This window comes from Cryptomeria japonica, chromosome 5 (genome assembly GCF_030272615.1).
Source record: "Cryptomeria japonica chromosome 5, Sugi_1.0, whole genome shotgun sequence".
NCBI lineage: Eukaryota > Viridiplantae > Streptophyta > Pinopsida > Cupressales > Cupressaceae > Cryptomeria > Cryptomeria japonica.
Genome location: NC_081409.1, coordinates 918,928,144 through 918,953,240, shown reverse-complemented (window position 1 = coordinate 918,953,240; position 25,097 = coordinate 918,928,144). Strand labels below are relative to the sequence as shown.

At 36.2% G+C, this 25,097-nt stretch overlaps 1 protein-coding gene across 1 annotated transcript; it reads right to left on the bottom strand.

Moving 5' to 3' along the window:
- Nucleotides 1-15,699: 15,699 nt before the first annotated feature.
- Nucleotides 15,700-17,309, bottom strand: LOC131066243 (uncharacterized). Its single transcript, XM_058000954.2, has one exon. The coding sequence runs from the start codon at nt 17,018-17,020 to the stop codon at nt 16,133-16,135; it is 888 nt and encodes a 295-aa protein (XP_057856937.1). The 5' UTR covers nt 17,021-17,309; the 3' UTR covers nt 15,700-16,132.
- Between the last annotated feature and the right edge of the window lie 7,788 nt (nt 17,310-25,097).

Below are 25,097 nucleotides of genomic sequence, written 5' to 3'. Positions count from 1 at the left end.
GAATGTTCATGAATGATATGTGTTGATGATTATTGATGAATGTTGTGTGTTAATGAAAGTTAATGAATTTTATGTGTTAATGAACGTTATGTGATAATGAATGAATGTTATATTTTAATGATGGATGAAAGAATGAATGAATGTTAGATGTTAACGGGGAATTTAGAGTGATGTTAGGGGGGGGGGGGAGGGGCCAAATGAGCTTCCACCTTCACGTGGTTGGCCCTGTTAAGTAGAGAATATTAAACTATTCTCAAAACAAAGTGAAGCTCAATAATATAACACACTTTTCAATATTTCATTATGTTGCATAGTTAATCTTATTGAATAATGTACGTATATTGAATCTTAATTGCAGGGTCCAACAAAGCGAACATGAACAACACCATAGTGCAACTGCAAAAGTTGTGAATATGCCTCATCATGAATAAAGTTGAATTAGCGCATTCTCTATAAAATCTCAAATGCTCTATACTTTGGAAGTTTTGAAATTTTTATGATCATATCGGTCCCCTGCCTAAAAGCTTTTTTCCTTGATTTGTTTGTGATACACATTGAGAGATTTCTGTTTTCCTTTTATTTATGCATGTCTTAACCACTCTCCACATGCTTCCCATTCTTATTTAGATTGTTGTATTTTTACATATGTTGGAATCTGTAGTTCCACGTACATATTTTCTATGTTCTTTGTAACTGTATGAAAAGGTGTAAAATGTGGGTATAGTCCAAAATCTTGATTACCAACAAGCTATTGTTGTTTAATAGTTCCAGTGTTTGTATTAATTGAAACAGTTTAACCCTTTTAACATGTTTCATAGCAAACCCGCACTTTGTATGCAATCTTATTGTTACAGTTTAATTGCTGAGGTGATGTGATTTTCAAAAGTATTCCGATGAAAACAAAATTGGTTTTCATTTATGTATTTTATTAAAATTTTAGAGTTTCCTCATGAACATTTAAACTTAGAAGGATTCAAAAATTCAATACAAGAGTACTGGACATAATTTCTAGAGATAGAACTGAAACTCTCTCCCATGACTTTAGATTGTTTCCATGCTCTCTAGGCTAGTAGCTTTTAGACACAAAACATAGGTCTTCTACATTTTGTTCCAACATTAATTAGTTCCTTTCTCTTCTTTTTCATCCTTTTGGAAAGAGAATTAGAAATTTTTAGGAATGAACATCTTCCTAGGTGATTTGTTAAAATACAATGGGGAACTCAATCTGTAGCGTCCTAAAATTGCGACACTTGCAATTTTGACTGCATTTGGGTCTTCACAATGGCGATGCAACACGAAACCTGAATGGAGACCCCAAAACTTGTTCATGACATCAAAAACTGCATTTTTCTACACCCTGGCCTGATCCTCCTTGCACCCTGCTATCCCAGGAGGTGGAACCATGGCGCCCAGCGCCCTGGTCCTTCAGGACTAGGGTGCCCAGCACCCTGGTCCCCCAGGACCATAGCGCCCTAGTTCTTCAGGACTAGGGCACCAAGCACCCTGGTCCCCCAGGACCATGGCGCCCAGCGCCCTGGTCCCTAGCCCTATTTTGGGCCCGGTCTCTTTTGGGCATCGGGTCTTTAAGTTTGCAAATTGGAAAATAATGTTTCCTGGTCGGCCTAAGGTCGGGAAAATCAGTCTATCAACCCTAATTGACAAGTATATAAACTACATTTCCTCTCCCATTTTGGGGAGGAAGGAAATAAGCAAGAACAAGACGCGGAAGCGATATTCAAACATTCAAGCATTCAAGCATTCCTTCAAGCAATTGAGCATTCTAAGTCTCCATTCAAGGCTAAGTGTTGCATTCAAGACAAGGATTCAACCATTGAAGAGGAGATCACATACAACATACTACATACTACATACATTACACCTTCGCATGTAAGAATACAAACATTCTTACAACAAGGTATCAGTACTTGTTTACATTACAAACATTTACATTTACAACATTCTCATTTCTTGGTTAATTCCAAAACCAGGGTTTGACCTAAAGCAAACCCCTCATCCCTAACCCCCCAATTGTCCTCTCTTTTCTATGTCTAGGTTGCAGGTACGCGGCTGTAATTGAAGATCTGGAATCCTTGTGCAGAGACGAATAGATCCCCCTTCGTTTCGCGGATTTTTCGGAGGATCGTGTGCACGCCGAGCGCTATCGTCCCGTCAACTTTTGCTCAAATTTGCAGAACAACACCGTCTTGACATTTTACTGCTAATTCCAAGTCCGCAGCTTCATCCCATATCCCTATCTTTGTTTATAAGTGAATCTTTCCTACTTTACATGCATTCCTAGTTCAATCTTTCTATCTACATTCTTTACAAAAGAGGGTATCCTTGATGTCTTAACCCTTGAAACTCATTTAGAATCCAATCTTGCATTGCGTGGGATTGGATCTTGTGGGTTTCAACCCCTCTTTTGAATGTAAAGTCTCTCCTAAGTGAAAACCATCAACCCTAGTGACTCTCCCTTCTCTCTCCTTGGAGTTGGGGAGGGGAGAACAACTAGGGTTCGATTTTTTCTGCTTTACATTTTGGTGAACCCGACGTGAACATCCTCATTCTGATTATTCATGGTTAGATCTGAAAATTTTGCTTTCCTAATTATATTTCCATGTTTGATCTTTTGCAAATTTTAGAGGTTGATTGCATAAAAACCCTAAAATTTTCTTTTAAGTAATTAAACTTGTGAAACGTTTAATTGTTAATGTTTGTTTCAGATCTACCCTTCTATTGCAAATTATCAATTCATATTTGTGCTTTAATTCTAAAAATTAAGTGGTTAAATGTCAAAACCCTAATTTTTAAGACCTTCTTGATTCAATCTTTGACTGATAATTTCACTAATCAAAACACTTCCAAATTGGCTGTAACTTTGGATTCCGCAATAAAATCACAATATCTTTCATCCCTGAAAATTTGGAAAAAAGTTGCGAGGACCATGTACACCCCGAGCGCCATCGTCCCCAACATTTTTTCTGAAATTTCGGGAGCTAGATCTTACTATATTTTTCTACTAAAATCCAGAATTTTGGCTGATTTTATCAATTTTAACACTTTCAAAATTAAAGTCAAAGTTGGTCTAGCGATTGCTTGGATTGAGGCTTCTAATCATTCAAAAATTGTTGAAATTGAAATTTGTATCAAAATTGTGTTTCTTACAGTCCTAAATCTGAAAAGTGTGTTAGCATTCATTCGAAATTTCAGTGTTTTATTCAAATTTTTGCAATTTGTGACTTTTGAAATTAAGTGTTTAATTGCAACAACTTTGATTTCCACTTTCAAATTCGAATTTTGCATGAAATCGAGTCAACTTTTAAATTTCAAAACTTGCATTGCTCTCAGTATTCCTTCTAAAATCATAAAATTCAAAATTTCAGTTTCCCCCTCTTTTTCAAAATTCAAATTTTACATTTTTCAACAATCTTGGTAGGGTTCAATTTTGAGATTGCAACTTTAATTTGGCCTATCTACAAATCGTAAAATCACTCAATTTTTTCAAATTAGCTTTAAAATCATCATAACTTTCATCCCTAAAAATTTCAAAAAAAGTTGCGAGGACTGTGTGCACTCCGTTCGCCATGGTCCCAGACATTTTTTTCGAAATTTCGGGAGATTGTCCTGATTGTATTTAACGGCTTAAATCTAGGAGATTGGCTGATTTTATTGAAATTTGCTACCTCTAAAATTCAAAATCTTCTCTCTTTCTTTAGTGCATGAGTTTTACAACAATAAGCCCTACTTACACTATTCCCATTAGACGAAGCCTTAGAATTAAGTCTTTCCAAGGTTTAATTACTGAGGAGATGGAACCTAATTTGAATGGCCTTTTTAATGAGGACATGGGTAATTCCTCTAATCCTCTTAATGATGAAGAAGCTCTCCATGAGGTTTCTGTAGAACAACTTTCGAAATTGGATAACCAATTTGATGATTTTCGACAATGGATGTCTCAAGAATACCCCGATAGTCAAGCTCTTCCTTTAATTGAGGGTCTAAAACGTATGGTTCAAAGTGATAAGAATGGAATTGATATTTTGCATGGTATTGCACACATTCTAGATTCGAATGTGATGCCTATGAAGAGTTGTGCTGAAACTTTGGGTTATACACAACCTCCTACTCAAGTCAATCATTCTATTCCTTTGACAACTCCTATTGCTAGTATACCTACTTTCACATCAAACATAATGACTACTTCAACACAAGACATTCCTCCTATGATCACCAGTCATGGGGGCAATCCCTCTTCTTCAGTCAACCCGTTTCCTTCATTCAATCCAACTTCTTCATTCATTCCTTCAATGAGTGTCCCTCTTATATCTCCACAAATGAACATGACGCAAGGGGGCAATTCATTTAACCATTCCATTCCTCCTTGTAGTGTTCCTCCTTTCCAATCATCTCCTATGACTAACTATCATAGTGTCCCACCACCTTACTCTCTACCTTCTTTCAATAACATAACACCTCCATCACAATCTAACATGTCTAATTTGAATTCTTCGACCGAAGCGACCATTAACAATCTTGCACAAACTGTCTCTTCCTTACAGCAACAAATTGCCTCTATGAATCAATCTAAGCTTAGTGTGCCCACATTTGATGTTGCGAGCCCACTTTCTCTTGACATTGTTCGAGCTATCCCCCCTAAACATGTTGAAATCCCGCATTTGGAAATTTATAATGGTAAGGGTGATCCTCTAACACATGTTAAGACCTTTCAAACAATATGTACTGATTTTGCTTATGATCAAAGGTTGCTTGCAAAACTGTTTACTAGAACATTAAGAGATAAAGCCCTACAAGGGTATTGCTCGTTGCCTTCTTATTCTATTACTTCTTTCGAACAACTTGCAAATACTTTTATTCAACGATTTCAAAACAATATAAGTCCTAAAGTTACTTTGATTGATTTAATGCATTGTAAACAAGGTGTTAAAGAAAAAGTGATTGATTTCATTGGTAGATATAAGCATTTGTATGCTCAAATTTCTTTTCCAGTACCTGACAATGATATTCAAAGAATCTTTATTTCTAATTTACAAAAAGATATTAGAGAAAAACTTTTGTTTTCTGAGTTTACTTCTTTCCAACAGTTGTGCGCAACTCTTCACAATTATCAACTGACTGTGAGTCAAATGGAACAAGCAAATCCTATGGCTCCGAGTGATAAGGGTGATAGTAGTCAACAACCATTTGGGAAGTTTAAACCGAATAGAGAGTCCATTAAATTCAATGAAAACATCATCAACAACAATGTGAATGCGGCATCAGGTGTGCCTCCTATTTCTAAGTTTTTCAAGAAAGAAAGAAAGTTTACTCCTTTGAATGAATCATTGCATAGTATTATGAATAAATTACTGGAACAAAATGTGCTTACTCTTCCTCATGTAAGGCAAATAGATCCTGCAAAGATTAACTCACCCTATTTTGATAACAAATCTTTTTGTCAATTTCATCGTCATCCTAGGCATGATATTGAAAAATGTTTTGCTTTAAAGGGTAAAATTCAAGATTTGATTGATAATAATACTATCTCTGTTTCTGGTGTGAATGATAAAGGCAATACATCTGTAGCTCCTCCTAACCAAAATCTTAAGATTTTTACTGATCCATTACCTTCTCATACCTCTAATGCGATTGATACTAATGATTCCTCTGTCTCACCTGATGATCTTGTGTCTATGACTCCGAATGTGATTAACTTTGTAGAGCAGCAGAAAATCCCTAAAGAACCTTCCATCACCTTTGATTCTAGTGAAACTATCAGGGCACCTGATGGTCCTTTATATATAGTTGCAAAAGTCAAGAATACACCTTGTCGTGGAGTGCTTATTGATCCTTCTTGTATGGTTAATATCATTACTGAAGAATTTCTTTTTACTTTGCAATTGAATCAAGTGATCTATGATGAAACAGATGTGGTTGTGAAACTATTTGATGCATTTTCTTCTCCTACAATTGGTTCTATTACATTACCTGTTGAGGTCCATAACAAATCCCTTGATGTGGACTTTGCTATTATTCCATCATCCAAACAATTTTGTGTGAAGCTAGGCTATCCTTGGCTATCTTCCATGAAAGCTATTGCTTCTCCTATTCATAAGTGTCTGAAATTTCCCCATAATGGTGAAGTTGTTACTGTCAATCATAGTCTCTTTAGACCAGCTGAAAGAACTTCTAGCGTTCCTATTGATTACTTTTGGCCTAAACAATTCCAATCTCTTCCTCCGCGAAGTGATCATCTTTTCAAATCTTATCAAAGGTGGAAAAAAGATATGATCTTATCTCTAAGTGAACCTAGAACACCCAAGCTTGATATTCCTATCGTTCTTGAGAAGGAAGTTCTTCCTTTGAAAGATAAAACTAATGTCTTTCCTCAAGAAGATTCCCAACCTATTCCTATGAATGTGACTATGCCTATATCTAATAAACTTCCTACAAGTAGACCTATACCTCCTCGTCATAATGGACTTGGTCTCCTTCCTAAACCGAATATTCCTCCCTTATATGGAGCAGTTCCTCCTCCTTCCTCTTATGGAGAGAAGAGACCTTCCTCTTCTCCTATTGTTCAACCTAAGAGACCACAACCTAAACACCCAAGTGAAAAGGATGAGAACATTCCTCCTCCTCAATCTTCTCAACTTCCTACTAAGACTAGACGAAATCATTCTGCACGTGAACGCCAACGAAAGCGTCGTCTTAGAGCTCAGGCAGCTGCTTTTCAAACTTTGCAATCCCCAAAAACACCTTCAGCCAATATTATTCCATTTTCTCCTCAGCCAATGATTGAGCTGAAATCTCCTAAATATAAGATGCATGATGGTCTTGATCCTATGCGAGTTAAAGATCCTATTTTTATAAATCTTGATGATGATATAGATGAAAATGTTATTCATGATGAAAATGTTACTCCTATTCATTTTGATAGTGAATATGAATATGTTGATGTTGATAACCATCTATCTAACGAATTTTCTAAAGCACTTATCCTAGCTCCTAGACAAGAACACCGTGGCTTGGGATATGAACATAGCCCTTGTTTGGATCTTGTGATAGCTCCATCTGCGGTGTTGGATGTTCCTCCTCTAGCATGTTTCCTACCTTCCCGAAATATTGATCAGCAAGATCGGGGGGTAGATGACGTGCTAGACTAGTTCATTAGCATAGCAGATTCTCTCCTCTTCTCTTTTGTTACTTCTTCTATGTGTTACTCTCATTCTTCTATTTGTTGTCCTTAGTGTTGTCTACTTGAGGACAATGCAAAACATTGAGATCTCTTTTGGTCTCTCTCATGTTGACTCAAAAGACACATGTGTTCCCTTCTTCTAGGTGACCTTCCTTGATTGGGGAATGAAGAACAATTATGCATACATACATATGAGATACATGAATTATCATACAGCATACTGACCCCGAGGAAAGCGAAGTCACCTCGTGCTTTGTGTTTTGTGTCTATTATCCTTGGGCTTATCTCACACTTGGGGGCTAAATCCTTGTGATAATGTGCTCCTTTCCTTTCTCATTTCTTATATGTATCACTACCTTAAAGCAATCACCCCCGGTGAGGCATGTGCGATCGCTTTAACGTAGGGGGGAATACATCCCGTTCATATCTTTTCAAGATACTTGAAAATTTCTTGACAAATTTAGCTTTGCCTTGAAAATTTTTGATCTCTTTCTTGCATGACTCATAGTGAGGGAAACTTACTACTGACAGTCATGGTTCTCCCTCATGATCTTCCCTTTTACTTTGTCAATCGAAGTCATAAGATCCTTAGTCCACTGGGGGCTTGGTGTATCTTGCCTCCTTGACGTGGTGAAAGTTTTTCAATGTTGTTTCCTTGTACTTTACCGGAAGTATGAGCGTACGCTTATACTCCCGCTAAAGTGGGGGCTAAATGTAGCGTCCTAAAATTGCGACACTTGCAATTTCGACTGCATTTGGGTCTTCATGATGGCGATGCAACATGGAACCTGAATGGAGACCCCGAAACTTGTTCATGACATCAAAAACTGCATTTTTCTGCACCCTGGCCTGATCCTCCTTGCAATCTGTTGTCCCGGGAGGTGGGACCATGGCGCCCAGCGCCCTGGTCCCTGGCCCTATTTTGGGCCCGGTCTCTTTTGGGCATCGGGTCTTTAAGTTTGCAAATTGGAAAATAATGTTTCCTGGTCGGCCTAAGGTCGGGAAAATCAGTCTATCAACCCTAATTGACAAGTATATAAGCTACATTTCCTCTCCCATTTTGGGGAGGAAGGAAATAAGCAAGAACAAGATGCGGAAGCGATATTCAAACATTCAAGCATTCAAGCATTCAAGCATTCCTTCAAGCAATTGAGCATTCTAAGTCTCCATTCAAGGCTAAGTGTTGCATTCAAGACAAGGATTCAACCATTGAAGAGGAGATCACATACAACATACAACATACAACATACTACATACATTACACCTTTGCATGTAAGAATACAAACATTCTTACAACAAGGTATCAGTACTTGTTTACATTACAAACATTTACATTTACAACATTCTCATTTCTTGGTTAATTCCAAAACCGGGGTTTGACCTAAAGACAAACCCCTCATCCCTAACCCCCCAATCGTCCTCTCTTTTCTGTGTGTAGGTTGCAGGTACGCGGCTATAATTGAAGATCTGGAATCCTTGTGCAGAGATGAACAGATCCCCCTTCATTTCGTGGATTTTTCGGAGGACCGTGTGCACGCCAGGCGCCATCCTCCCGTCAACTTTTGCTCAAATTTGCAAAACAGCACCGTCTCGACATTTTACTGCTAATTCCAGGTCTGCAGCTTCATCCCATATCCCTATCTCTATTTATAAGCGAATCTTTCCTACTTTACATGCATTCCTAGTTCAATCTTTCTATCTACATTCTTTACAAAAGAGGGTATCCTTGATGTCTTAACCCTTGAAACTCATTTAGAATCCAATCTTGTATTGCGTGGGATTGGATCTTGTGGGTTTCAACCCCTCTTTTGAATGTAAAGTCTCTCCTAAGTGAAAACCATCAACCCTAGTGACTCTCCCTTCTCTCTCCTTGGAGTTGGGGAGGGGAGAACAACTAGGGTTCGATTTTTTCCGCTTTACACAATCAAATTTTAATTCACTTCGTTTTAAGTTATTATCACAATTCATTGAATTATACTTACAAAAGGCTTATATTTCCAAGGTAAAATATCAGTTTCTTTCTTGGGTGATATTAGATAGCAGGGTCTCTTGGCTTAGACAAAATCACCCTCTCATTGTATTCAAAGTAGATGCATAGCAAAGCTAGATGAATCAATCGTTAAATCATAAACAAACACAAGCTCAAAAATTGTGTTACCAAGTACACTTGGAACCTAGCCTGTAACTAACTAGTTCATACTAGATATTGTTTGGGTATGGTATTCAATTCTATTAGAATCTACAAAATAAATATTAACCTAGAAATTAATGTAAGTGATAACATTTTTAAAATTGTTAAATATAAATGATAATAAAATCAAAATAGCATAACATAGTTGATTTCATAAGAGAGAAAATGAAAAAGTTCACAATATCTTCACTCGATATCCAAGATTTTTAATCCATGAGGATGAAGATGAGGATGAGATAGAAAACCAAAAGACAAGGAATATTTTATCCAAGTTTCCAAATTTTTTAGGATAAGGAAAAAAACATAATCCTATGAAAGAAGGAGAATGTGCAAGTCATTATCTCAAGTTAAAAGAAATTACTTAAGTAAAGTAAACAAACAAATGCAATATCATACTTACAATAAAACATATCCACTTGGTGAATAAAATGGTACATTGGCACACCCCCTAAAGTGCAATTGAGGTAAGAAGAAATGGGTCACAAGGTTAGGTATCCATGTAAAATATGAAATAACCCCAAATTATAAAGAGAGTGTACCCTCTCGAAGTAGAGACTAGAAAATCCATAGGACAAAACTCCATCCCAAGTGACATATGTGAAGGATAATATAGACCCACCCCATCCCCTAAAGTTGGTGCCCCCACAAAGAAGAGAGAAAAGTAATGCAAAATGTTGAATGGTGAATGTTGAAGTAGGTTCATTTGTAACAAATGATGCACCTTCCTTTCACAATATGGAAATCTTGAGTTGTCAAATTGTTGAATTCCCGTTCAAGTGGAATGTAGAAAGGAATTCAGAAGTGACTCGTGTGTCTTGATGTTGATGTTGATGTTAAGCTGTGATTGTTCTATAGAAGATTCAGGGACTACAATCATTGAAGTGTGAGACCTTAATTAATGTGAAATAGAATGTGTCATGTTGCATGATATGGTGGGGATAGACCAAGTGAATTTACAATGGGAGACGATGTAACTCAATGGGCATTGTCATCAATGAGAAGACAAATATTCTTAATTGTTTCATCAATATTTGAAAGGTGAGAGTCCACAAATAGATGTGAAATGTTTAAGTAGGCCTCCCAATGAAGTGGATCTCATAGACACGAAGAATCCTATATAGAGAATCATTGAGAGCCCTTGAAGAAGCAAATTTGAACTTTGATGAAGCAATACATGATGGAGGAATATCTTGCAAGAGGAAATCAAAGTCATTATGGTGTCATCTAGATCTGAAATGTGGTCTACTTTTCAAAAAAGTAAAGATGCTTGATAGGAATGTGTCCTAGTGGGGTGAATCTAGAAGACATATAATCCTATTGCAAAGAATCATGGAAAGTTCTAGAAGAAGCAACTTTTAATTCTGAAGTAGCAATGTGTATAAGAGATGTTCTCATTTGTAGATGGAGTATCAAGAGGAGGATCACTAGTCCATGGACCATGTCATTGTTGTTAAATACCTACGCTTTTGTTCATAGTCCCTTGGTATAGGAATGAATTCAATGAGATAGGGTAGGAGATCCTACATAATGTAATTTTTCACTATCCCTTGTTTCGAGTACAAATGGTTCTCTGAATTTATCTTGACAATAGAATGTCGGAATTTAATACCTTAATCTATGATGAAAACTGCCAAAAATGGAAATTTATCTTAGTTCGCAACTACAAAATGCTTTTGTATAGGCCTCTCGAAGATTAAGTACATCAAATTGAGACTTTATAAATTGAGTGTATGTATTAGCTATCTCCCAAATTGTTCAATGGTCTCCAAACCTTGTCAATTTTTTATTTTTATTTTAACTCAAATATGTATGGTATAGGCATATCATTGGTTGTGTGATTTTTTTTTTCCTTAAATGCTTCTACGACCAAAAGAGACAAGTTTTAGATGAAAATGGGGTCTTATGGGCCTTTTTGACACAGTGGTAGGTTCTTTAGACCTGAAAATGCCCCAAAAACTATTCGATTGCCTTAAGTTACAAGCAAATCCTTGTTTGTGAGCATGCTTCTTGATCTCCAATTTTGGTGGAATGAAAGATAATATTGAATTTCTCAAGCCTTTTTGATGCTTCGAAACCACCAAAAAAAAGCTACTTTGATCATTGAAATGTTGTAGTGACTTTGATAAAAAAAGAAAACTAAGTCTAAACTTTAGAAGTTAGTTTTTTCTTGTCAAATTGTTTTCAATTTTCAAATCATCCAAGGATGCAAGAGGAGTATATTTTGTTATGACAAGATAAAAAAAAAACTTAGAATCTTTTGAAACCATTGAAACATGGGGACCCCTTCCCCCCCTCCAAAATCCCTATTTTTTCAAGATGCAATACTTAGGGGAAACATCCCCTTGCCGCACCACTTAGGGACATCCTAGGGACTCCAAGGAGTCTCTTGACCATCTTGAGGATGCCTATGAGTCTCCTATGGCCCCCAATTAGAAACTCCAATTCTAAACAAAAATGGTGAAATTATTGTGAAAATGTCATCCGTATTAAAGGTTTGGCAATGCCCCCTAACCTTGATGGGGGCTATGCCCCAAACCCCCCATAAGGGGCACTACCCATTGACCCAAAACCTCTACCCACCATTCTTATTGTTAAAGCAATCATTTCCATTTTTTTTATGTTGACTAGTTTAAACACTTAGTATGCCAAAGTTTCATCTGCAATTCTTATACTTATTCTTAGTTTGTTCCTAAAGTTCCAAAACCCTACCACCATTGTTAATGTTCAAATTTCAATGCAATCCTTGACATATTTTTAATGTTTATTGTAAAATTTACATAGTGTGGCAAATTTTTATTTACAGTTGTTATACTTATTCTATACACATCCTTTTATAATTAATTTTTTAAGTTGTATATATATTTTCATCCCACCCCGCCCCCTTCGTCATCCCCCTATCGTCCCCAAACTTAAGCCCTTGGTATGTTAAGATATGAAAGCTCACAATAGTTTCATTTGATATGTTAATCGAGGAAAAACCTACAATATATAGCTTCCAAGATTCCAAATCCATGAGGATCATGAAGAGGTAGAAAACCAAAAAAAGAAATTGCTTATCCAAGTTTCCAAATTTGTGACAAGGAAAAAGTAGAATCTCAATCAAAGAAGGAGAATGTGCAACTCATTATGTTATTCTACCTAAGTAAAAATATTACCTAATTAAACTTTTTAATAGTGGAATATCACACTTAGGATAAAACATATCCAAGTTAAATAAAATATTACTTTGATAGGCTTCTTTGGTTGCTCTAAAAGTGGTGCCTTATGAATTATGTTCTTGGATACTAAAGTTTCAAAATTCTGGGCACTCTTGATAGCTTCTCGTAGAGATTGTGATTCAAAGGCTTTAACCAAACCTTTCAATGGTTTTTGTTGATGTGTTTTTTATGCACTATCCAACACAAAATAAAATACTAAGTATTCTATCCTCCCAAGTGCTAAACTATGTGATCAAATGGGATGACTCCAAGATTCCAATAGTCAGGTCTTGACTTTATATTGCAGATAGACTCAATGATTGTGATGTGATATCTGTTGGAATCACACAAGGCGACTTACATTTCTTGGGTCAAGACCTATCCATTCTCATGTTTCATGATTGATTTACACTCCATGATTTAGGTCATCCTTGAGCAACATCTCGACTTAGCCAAATTTTGTTTTTTGTACCCTAATTCTTTAATTTTGACCCCTTACTAACATTGCCTTAGGTTTTATTGGAATTCTTGCTTCTCTAGCATGGGCACATTTCTAGGGTTCATTCGCACAAATTGCTCTTGATGAGCAAGCTAGTATCATGACCATGACTTAAACAAAATTTTAACTTAGTCAAATTATCTCCTCCAAACTTCTATGAGTTCATCGCCTTCATTCTTCATCATTTGGATGTCTTTTGTCATTGGAAGGTAATTCTTGACCACCATACCTCAATCTTGACCTATGCTATACCCTAAAACCCTAGAACCTAGTCATGTTTACAATTGAGAACTTGGTGACTTGATCACTTAATATAGCTTAATCATGTAGGTCTCATCTAACTCCGACTCCAACACTTAAGCAAATCAACCCTAGCAACCAAGTACTTTGGGAAATATCTTGCAACTTGACAACATGGGTAATGATGGAGGAATGGAAGGTGAGACCTATAGAGGTGAGAGAGAGAGAGAGGGTGGGAGGAAGAGATAATGACCTGGAGAGGGTAGAGAAAGAGAAGTAGAGAGGGAGAGAAGAAGAGAGGGATGGAGAAAGAGACCTAGAGAGGGGAGAGAGAAGAGAGATAGTAGAGAGGGATAGAGAAGAGAGATAGAAGAGAGATACCAATGTCAATCTTTTTCTATAAAAAAAAAATTTCTGAAAAATTGGCCTATCATCGGAATTCCGACTCCAAAGGATAAAATTCTGACAGAGGAGTGTTGTCGAATGCACAACATCCTTGTCGAAACTCTCCTAGAGGCCGTCGTATTACGACAGCCTCCAAGAGAGTTCCGACGAGGATGTTGTGCATCCGACAGCTTACGACAGCCTCCGGGAGAGTTCCGACGAGGATGTTGTGCATCCGACGGCTTACGACGGCCTCCAAGAGAGTTTCGACGAGGATGTTGTGCATTCGACGGTACTCCTTTGTCAGAATTTTATCCTTTGGAGTCAGAATTCTGACGATAGGCCGAGATCGCGACGGTATTCTTTCGGGGTATGAGCATCCATGGCGGCCGTTGGAAAGGTTGGAGGTGATGTCAGAATTGCGATGACCACAAGGATAGTTGGAACTTCCAACACAAAGTTTTCGACGGCTTTTTTTGTCGGTAGTGCAATGAAATTGTGTCGGAATTACGACGATTTTTCGTCGAAATTTTGACCCGAATGTACTAGTGACAATTGACATCAATGACAACATAACATTTCATTAATGCAATCTTCATGCAAATGCCAACACGCATACATTATTGTATCACCGACATCCTCTGCAATACCTTCAACAAATCGCATCCACTCCAACTCATATCATAACTTGCATCTTCTATATGAAAATAACTCATCACAATGTCTTTTTATAGATATTAGATATCATGTCGACTCCTCAACCTTGACACAATTTCCTAGGTTCAATGAATCTAGACAATCTTCCTTAACACGACACAAATCACCGCCATAGTGTCGGTTGATGGTAACACATCACAATCAGTGATAACTCATCACACAAACTGGGAAAACTGGTTAGAACACCGATATCGGTTAAGTGTTGACTGCTTCAAACTCACAGACCGATTCACTTGAATTCATACTAGGTGATTGTCTCCACGCACCTCTTTGACTTTATCTGCTGCATTTCAAAACTGGTAACTGGGAATTGATCGAAACCGATTGACTTAACTACATATACCGGCTTAGACATCTTCATAACGGTTATACTTTTTCATACATATGATACCGGTTAAAAATACAATGACTCAATAGTACCGGTTTACCTTAACTAGTATACTAAGATGACTGACAATTAGAACATATGTGTGCCATCAATGACAACACATGAAGTCATCAAATACAAAAATCATCATCAAGCCAACAAAAAATACATCTAAGTTTAGCTTAAGTGAATAAAGTAATTAAAAGATCTAATTAATTATATAATTAGATAATGTCCTAATTACTCCAACAAATTCAAGAGACGTGTACAACATGTTGACACTTCCATCCACCACCTACATACATTATAATATCATATCCTTCCTGCACACATACAAAACTTGTCTCATAATGAGTTAAACCCTTTTGCTAATGTGTTTAATATATTGAAGACGCATTAGATTAGTATGCAAAATACCTTTAACAATGATGTAGTATCAATTTATGAAGTTGCAAGAGAGATGCACGTATTTGATGAATGCATTTATTGGAAAATTTTGATGATCAATGCCATACCAATAGTACCTTAAGCCTTATCATCAAATACAAGATCATAGCGCTTATTAAAATATTTTGGATGAATGATACTTAGATTCATTTATTTTTTACTCTATGATCAATAAAATTACATTTTGAAAGATGGAATTTGACTTTGTGTATATGATTCTATCCAAGAAAAGAAACATGCCACAATTTAATCAAAAAAGATAAAACCTAAAGATCCAAACCAATCTTTAAAAATATATAAAATAATAAATTGAATAAAATACATTAAGATAATAATAATTTATACCAGACCAGAAGTGACTGAAGGTATGCTCTATTCTATAAATGAAAACGATACTTCATAATTTTTAACGTCATCTAACTATTACCAACGTAGAAAGTATGCTCTATTCTCCTCTACATATGCATGAAAATGGTATTATATTATTATCAAACATGGTATTTAACAATACTTACATAGGTTTCTGGACGCTAGTAAGATATGATCCATATATTTACATAATGTATTTGGGCGTTCTTATGGACTGCAAGACCTGATCTATGCATCTACAGATTTTCTTTTGCTCTGGTCATTCCTAGCAGTTTCTACACATTTACTCTAGATCTAGACAGCTTCAAATCCAGTGTAATATACAAGACAGATTTGCAGAGGGAAAGGACCAAGAGATAATGGTATCTAATCTGATACAACTCTTGACCTGGGCAGCTTCTGACATCCTCTCGAATCTAATATACAAACCTGAACTATAAAACTTCCACACAGTAACTATCCAACAACAAAATGACCAACAAAGGACGTACAATACAATACAATACAATACAATACAATACATCGCTCAGATGAATGAAAGGCCAACAATGGGTACAACCTTTTCCGGCTTTGGGCTTTCATTATTACTAATTTGGCAGGACCCAACTTCCCTATGGCTGAGATCTCTACCAAAAAGTCTCAACGATGCAATAGAAGCTTTCTGCAACGGTGGTGTCTGTGGAAGGAGTGGAAGAGTAACCAGATTCTTCTCCTCTTCCTGATGAATATCACCAACGATAGGGAAAACAAAAAATTTTGCAGACCCACAACCACATTGAGTCTCTGCAACTTTAGGCACACTCACATCTTGTACGTTTGATGCAGGATTCTCAACACCCACCTCCCCAATTGACTCCATCACCATTTTTATGCCAACCCATTGGTCAGATCCACCATATCTTTTATCCAAAACACTGCTTCGATTAAAAGCATTGGCCTCTCCACTCTCCAAAGTCTCCAATTCTTTATCAATCATTGATGTCTGCAAAACTTCAGGCCCATCAACTTCAACCCTAGGAATTTTAATATCGCGGTTGATTTTTCCCTCAGAGGGTATACTGGGGCATCCTCTTGATTTCTTCAGGACTCTGGGTGAATGCCCTTGAAAACAATCAGATGCCCTCCTCTTGTACCCATGACTTCTATTGTAGCCACCATTACAATATCTTCTCTTGTGGGTATTACTGAAAGATGAAAGAAAATCCAAGGCAGAAATAGTAGAGTCAGAAGAATTAGTTGGCTTACCTAAACTGGAAGTCGTTAGAAGAGGGGGTTTGGGAGCAATTGGCCTGTACTTTGCCATTATCTCATCAGCCCTTGAGGTAGAATGTTGATTTCCTTGCATTGCAAAGAAAGGTCTCACCCAATCCAACCGACCCATCAAACCTAGTTGTAGTTGCAGTTGTGGAAACATAAAAGAGAATGAAAGTGGGGAAGCAAAGCAAAGCTACAATACGATGATGATCTGATCACGAGGTCATGAATGATGAACGGTAGGAATATGGGCGTACAGTGAATGGAGGGCCACGTTGTTATGAGAGAGTACACATTGGGGAGCTGCAAATGAACGGCGTTCTAACAGTAGAGACAGAAGAAGAAGCAGGAGAGAGGGCAGATGGGCATGAATGAGAGTACACCACTGGTTAAGATAGATTGAGATTTGTGTTTAGTGAGTGGTTAGGTTGTGGGGAATGGACCTCACTATTAGTTGAGGTCATTCTCATCGTCTGGCTCTTCAACTTAGCAATTGCCACATGCAGACTCTTTTGCAGTCTTCTCAATGTGAACCCTCAAGTCACTGCTTGCCACATGTCTCATTCTTCACTTTTGTATGGAAGAACATTAACTCACCAATGACGTTCTATCGTTTATAGAAAAGTAAAGACCATTGTTTTCGGCTTGCCAAAAGGATCCATGTTTGGGGATGCCCATTGGCTGCGCCGTGCTGCCTCGAATCCAAGGATCATCTTTGCCAATAAAGGCGAGATATATTGGGAATTTAAGGACCATATCCTGAGTTCTTTGAACTTATTATCTAATTTTAGGAATTGACTGCACTATTTTTGGTAATGTGTTTTAACATTGTAATTATCAAATTTTTACTTTCATCATTAATGATGCAATGTTGTGTAAAGGTCAGTCTTTTTTTTAAATTGCGATTCATCTATTTTGTAGCATTCTATGTGTCTATTATTTATCCCTTTTCACACATCCTCTCTCTTATATATTTGTATTTCCTTTTCACACATCCTTTCTCTCTTATATATTTGTATTATTCACTTGTTTATCACGAATATACTTATTTACAAGGTAATATTTTGTGGGTCCACTGTCTTTTGTTATACCCTTTGTGTATATCATCCTATGCGTCTACTATTTATCTTTTTTTACATATTCACACACCTTTATACATCCTCTTTATTCACTTGTTTATCATGCATATATTTGTACTTATTTACATGCATGTTTTGTCTACCAAGATTTAGTCCTTTCTCTATCTCAAAACTAATTATTTGTTACAAGGTAATATTTTATAAAGATGGGTCCATTGTGTTTTGTTATACCCCTAGCTTACAATCATCCTATGCATCTACTATTTATCTCCTTTTACATATTCAAAGACACTTACACATTTGTATTTTGCACCTGTTTATCACACATATGATTGGACTTATTCTTATGCACACTTTATCCACCAAGGTCTAGTCCTTTTTCTATCTCAAAACTAGTTAATGGTAACAAGGTAACATTTTGTAAAGATGAGTCCATTGTTTTTTGTTGTATACGCCTAGCTTATATTGTCATATGCATATACTATTTATCCCATGTTACATATTCACACACCCTTACACTTTTATATCATCTATTTGTGTACCACGCATAAGCTTGTACCTATTTACGTGCATATTTTGTCTACCAAGACTTAGTCCTTTTTCTATCTTGGAACTAGTTAATGGCTACAAGGCAATACTTTGTAAAGATGGGTCCTTTATTTTTTGGTATACCCTATCTTATATCATTCTATGCTTCTACTATTTATCTCCTTTTACATATTCACACACCTTTAAACACTTGTATTTTCCACTTGTTTACGCATATGCTTGTACTTAAATTTGCATGCATGTTTTATCAACCAAGGTCTAGTCCTTTTTGTTGGCTATATGCTGGATTTGGTTAAGTGGTGTCATTGATGTCAACATTGTATCCCAGTTGGAGACTATCTTGGTTAGTCTTGGTGATCATTTTGGTTTTGGCTGTGATTCTGATCCGGTATGATCAGACCTCTAGAATTGGTTTTGGATGCTTATTTCGTTGGTTTTATGCTTGCTATATTCTAGTGGCTTCATGATTTGGTTATCGATTTTTGCATTTCCAGTTACCAGCTTGTTCTTGGCTTCACCAGCTAGCTTTTGCCTTTACCGGCTTCTGGTGTTCCTAGTTAGCTTTACCGGTATGATGTTTTGGTGACTTGGTCAGTAAATTTTGGGTCCAGCTTATGGAATCGGTTTCTATCATGCTATTGGTGCTTCTTGATCATATCCTAAGTGTTTGGTGAATTTCCTTTAGATGGTGTGCTTTTATGGTGGTCCTATTTGGATTCGGTTAAACTTTCACTAAGGGTTTCTATCGACAAGTGAAGCGTGTTGGATTTTGGTCTTAGCGGAATCCCCGATGGATATAATTGTTTGGTTACTTGATTTAGGTCCATGCTATGTAATGTGAATCATAATATTGGTTTGGTGGTATCATATGATGTAATTTTATAATTATGGGTTTATGGGTTTAGGGTTTAGCTGACCTTGTCAATAAGGTTGATGATCTGTATTTATAGGTGACTTGTTCATGTAATTCAGATAGAGATGAGATCGATGGATGGTTAAGTCTGCATTATCCAAGAAGGATTAAGTGTGAATAAAGTCATATTATTTTGGTGAAGGTTGGAAAGGTTTTGTATTGCAGAGTAGACATTAGTGCTTAATCGGAACTGTATCAGACATTAGTAGATGCTACTTTAACAGTTCATTATTTTCCGGATTGTAGTCCGACGATTTTGTAAGTCAGTGAGACTTCCCTTTGTGATGAGCAATGCGCTCTAGGTTGTTGGCCTTTCTACATGTGCAGACCCCATTGTAATTATTCATAATACTACTTGTAGACACCTAAAAATGGTCAATGCTTGCAGAGTCATACTTTAACATTTGTGCATTGCCTCATTTTAGGTTTTTGCGTCGCATTAACATTTCTCCTATGTCACGTACTTGGTTTTATCATTTACGAACATCGGGTCATTCTTCTACATTCTTCATTTATCTCGCTCTCGAATTTGGTCTTGTCGACAACACTATCCAGTCATGATTTTAATCGATCTTATCCTATTGCATCAATGTGTATGCTTATTTGTCATCATTTTGGACATCGTCAATCCTAATTAGGGTTTTGTCCTCCTGTCAATCTTGCGATCGATTTGTCATTGATCGTTGTCCTCTTATCAATCTTGTCGATTTATCATCAATCCTTCAATCTTGTCGTTTAACGATCGATTTGTCATCGGTCGTTGTCATGTTCGATCTTGTCATTTTGCGAATAATTCGTCATTGATCGTGGTCATTTTCAATCCTATCATTTTGCAATCTATTTATCATCGATCCTTGTCCTCTTGTCAATTTTGTCATTTGGCGATTAATTCGCCATCGATCATTGTCTATCTCAATTATGTCAATTTGGATCAATTTGTCATTGTTCCTCGTCAAGTGGTGTATTTATTAATCAAATCATTTATCACATTGGTCATTTATCAATCCAAAATCTAATCGAATTGAGTCAATTATCTTTCATCAAGACCTAATTCATCTTCTAGGGTTTCGTGATTTAATCATTTAACCTTGTGTGTGTCATTTCTTCCTTTAGGATTAATAAATTGTTTATTTATCCTAAGTCTTCTCATTGCAATTAAATGTTCATTTAATTGGCTAATTATTCCTCTTTGTGAATTAATTAATAAATGATAAGTTATTAATTAATTTACCTAATTTCTAATTTCCATCAAATTTCCTAATTTCTTAATTCCTCATTTTCTAATTTCTTAATTTTCTAATTTTCTGATTTCAATTTCCTCCTATTTCTCTCCTAAATTCATGGAAATGACATAGAAATTTGTCATAATTTGTCATAATTGACAATCAATCAATCCTTGCATAGAAATTTGTCATAAATTGTCATAAATTCTTGACATAGAATTTGTCATAAATTGTCATAAACCCTTGCATAGCAATTTGTCATAGACATGTCATAATTTTGCTATTCTTGATTTGAATTTCCATTCGAATCACTATCATGCTAATCTTGTCATCTCTCCAATTCTTCTATAAATTGGATGAATTTCTTCAATCTTGGCTAATAATGAGAATAACCCTTAATGAGAATAATCTTTAATCAGGCTATCGAATTTATGCTTCTAGTACTCTTGATCAATAATCAATGTCAATCTTGCTTTCAATTATGTATGTGCACTTGTAGGTGAGATCCACAACCATTTGAAGAGGAAAGAAGCACAATGGAGCCGCATGGAAGGAGCATTCAAATCGTCATCCAGTTTGCATAAATATTTAGTTTTGTATGCTTTGTTTTCATGTCTCTATTGAGTGTGTCTTAGGATAGATTCATTGCAATGAATGCATTTGTGATTGAGCTATTACGTTTATATTTGTTTGTGATGATTTCCTATTTCCTAATGTACATAAATTGGTGAACCCGACGTGAACACTAACCATCTAACCCCTTAACTGTGTTTTTGAGTGCTTTCAAGTTGATTTGCAGGCCAAAAACCCAAAAACAGGGTCGTGCAGGGTTTTCTGGAGACTCCTGCGCCTGTGTGAAGCAACCTGCGCCTGTGTTGAGCATTCTATGCTTGTGTAGATGACATTATGCGCTTGTGTCATGGGTTCTGCGCCTGTGTCATGAGTTCTGGGCCTGTGTAAAGTCCAGAATAGAGGTAAAAAAATGCAGTGTTTACTTAAAATTTGTTGTGTTTTTGCATTCTATTTTCTGTGCTTTGGATTTTGGTACTAATTATCTGTGCAGAATCTTGGCATATGCATGGCAAAGACAATAAATCAAACTACTAACATGCTTTGTGCAGATTCGAAAGTCAAAGAATAAGCGTATCAAACTTCTAACTTGGGTTTTTGCAGGTTGCCTTGGAGAAACAATCAAACTTTGTATTTGCATTTAATTTTTAGGCACCTAGTGATTTCTAAATAGGTTGGAATGAACATTTGTTTGCTTTGATTGTTGAGTATGACATTGGAGTAGGAGAGTATGCTCTCATCCTTCTTAGGGTGATCAGAAATCCAGATCTTCGATACCATGCTTGTGTTGTTGATTGTGTGTCACATTTAGAGGGCCTGCCTTCCCGACCACTTTGCTTTTGCAAGCAAGTGATAATCGTGAGAAGGGAACGACCCAAAGTGAGTACAGCTAGAATTCCTTGGCATTCTAACTCACTATAAAAAAATACCTGATGAGTGAAAGCTTTGAAGGAAGTGTTACGTGGAAATTGCAGTTACTTGGGAAGTGATGACCCTTGAACTCTTTCTCATATCAACATCTAAGTAGGGCCTCTTGGTCTAAATCGTGCTTGCGCGACTACATTTGTTTGGTATCTTGATGGGCTTAATGTCTCAATCACGCTTGTGTGACATCAAGGAGTAATGCTTAACAGAAATCCTTACTAAACACCTTGTTTTTAGAGGCCAAAAACCCTTCTAGTTGCTTGAGAAGGACAAATTCGGATACTTGGAAGAGATACTAAGTTCGCCATGGGGAGATTTCCATGGGGACTGATGCTTGGCTACCCTGAGAAGTGAGTGTCGTGGAGGGGAGCCCGTGGGGTCAAGCATTTATGTATTCTCCTTGAATCCCATAATGAGTCTACCTCTCAAGTACCTAATGTCCTTGCCTACCATAAGAAATGTGGAAATGAGCATGATTGTCTTGAGTCTAAGTTGCAATATCTTGTATTCTTTGCTTGTCAAAAGTTGAATTGTATCCCATTTCAAAAAGCAAAACAAATTGATCCAACATAAGTTTAAGCACAAGAGACATTCATCCAACAAAAGTTTATCAAGATTCGGAATTCATCTTCAAATATGGTTGTCAAATATTGTTCAAAATCTTGTCTCAACATTCATGTCACTTACATTTAAGTTCATCCTAGGTTGCATTTTGCAAAAGTCATTGTCAAGTACCAAGGTTAGGTGTCACCTAAGTCATATTCCTTTGCATATCAATAAGACTCATCCATTTGCATATGTCCTCTTGCATTAAAGTCATACCATTGTCATACATTGCATACCCTAAGTCTCTTCATTAGGTTTAGGTTATTATCATATCATATTAAGGTCACTTGCATAGTGTAGTCACATAAATCTGTCCACTTAATTAAATGAATACTTAGTATTTATTTGATTATTTAACCATCAATTAATAATTAATTAAATTAATATTTAATTAATTCATCTTAACCCTCTTCTCCTATTAATTAAATAAATTATTCAATTTATTTGATTTAATTCACTTAACCAAATTCATACCATTAATTAAATAAATAAATCATATTTGTTTAATTAAATCTTCTCTCACAATTAAATAAAATTAATATTTATTTAAATCCCCCAAAATCCCACCTCTCACATTTAAATAAATTAATATTTATTTAAATCCCCCAAAATCCCACCTCTCACATTTAAATAAATAAATCATTTATTTAAATCACCTTTATCCTCCACCCACTTGTATTTTCCTACAAAAGCAAGTTGCACAATTATTTTAAATAAATAATTTATTTAAATCACCTTTATCCTCCACCCACTTGTATTTTCCTACAAAAGCAAGTTGCACAACTATTTTAAATAAATTATTTATTTAAAATCCTATTTATCCTCACCCACTTGAAACCTTTAATGGTTTCCCTTAAAGTATTCAAACTTGATGGCTTTAAAGTCTTCAAACTTGATGGCTTCCTTCTATAGTCTTCTTAAGACTTTAATGGTTTTCCTTAAAGTCTTCAAGCCTTTAATGGTTCCCCTCAAAGTCTTCAAGCATTTTAATGCTTTATCTTCCTTTTTCTCATTTAAATAAATCAATATTTATTTGAATATTTATCCAAATACAACTTGCACACATTTATTGAAATAAATGAATTTTTATTTTAATAAAATCCTATTTTCCCTCACCCACCAAATCCACTTGCAAAATCTAATCCCCTTCTAGATTCTTCTAACCCCTTCCTAATTAACTTAATCCATCCCCTAATTATTGTCACATTCCTAAGCAAAATGGAGTCACTTCTCAAAGCCTAAAAGTCTTTGATAACCATTAAAGGCTTTCAACCTTCAACCACTAAATGTCTCAAAGTCTTGGATAACCTTTGAAAGCTTCCAACCTTCAACCACTAAATGGCTCAAAGTCTTTGATAACCATTGAAGGCTTTCAACCTTCAACCACTTAATCCCCAAAGTCTCCAATAACCATTAATGGTTACCTCAAACCCTCCCACATGGTTAAAACATTTGTTTTGACTCAACCTCTACCCAACCCAAGGGTCTCATCAAGCCTTTAATGCTTTGACCATGATTATCTCTTAATCATTTGCACAAAGGTTTATCCTTGCATTAACTCCTAATCCAGTGGGTAATCCTAATTTAGGCTTGACCCTTACCTTCTAGATAACCATGAGGTCTCCTCAGGCATTTAATGCCTCCAACCTCTTCTCTCAACCCAATCTTATGTTGACACTTGTCACCATTTCATTGGTGCAAATTGTGCACATGGATCCCCAACTTTCAAGCTTGACCCTTGATTAAACCTTTCAATCCTGGCCATCCATTGCTCCATTTTTCTTATAAATAGAGCCCATTCCTTCATAATCCAGATCCTCAAAACTTGTATGCATTTAGGCTATAGACATTTTTAGAGAGCATTTAGCATAGCATAACTAAAATCTTGTCTTTTTGGTAAAATCAATCATTTTAGCATCAATAGCATAGTATTTAGCTTTTCATTTCATATTTGAAGCTTAATATTAAATCTCAATCCTCCATAAGCATCCATAGTGCAAAAGCTGCTGAGAGCTACACTCATTTGGGACTTGGAGAGGAGAGGAACAAGGGAGGAGCAACTATGAGCATCTTGATTAGCTATTTTATTCTATGTTTATATGCTTTCTATTTCATGCTTAATATCTCTCTTGATATGCCTGTTTAGGATAATCTTTTGTTGCTAACACTAACGTTTGTTTCTTGTGCTCTTGTGTGTGTTGCTATCAAACAGTTTTTCTAATCCTTTTTGCAGAGCATCACATAGTAATGTCCATTTGCATATAGTGCCAAAATTAGGTTTTGTCATACTTGAGTAATCCAAATCTTTGATAAACCCTAAGTCATTGTTAGGAAGTCTCGACCTTATCAAACTTTTGTCTTTTTGTCATCAAT

Excerpts from the sequence above, each read along its gene's own strand:
- LOC131066243 (XM_058000954.2), bottom strand. The coding sequence starts at position 17,020 with ATGTTTCCACAACTGCAACTACAACTAGGTTTGATGGGTCGGTTGGAT.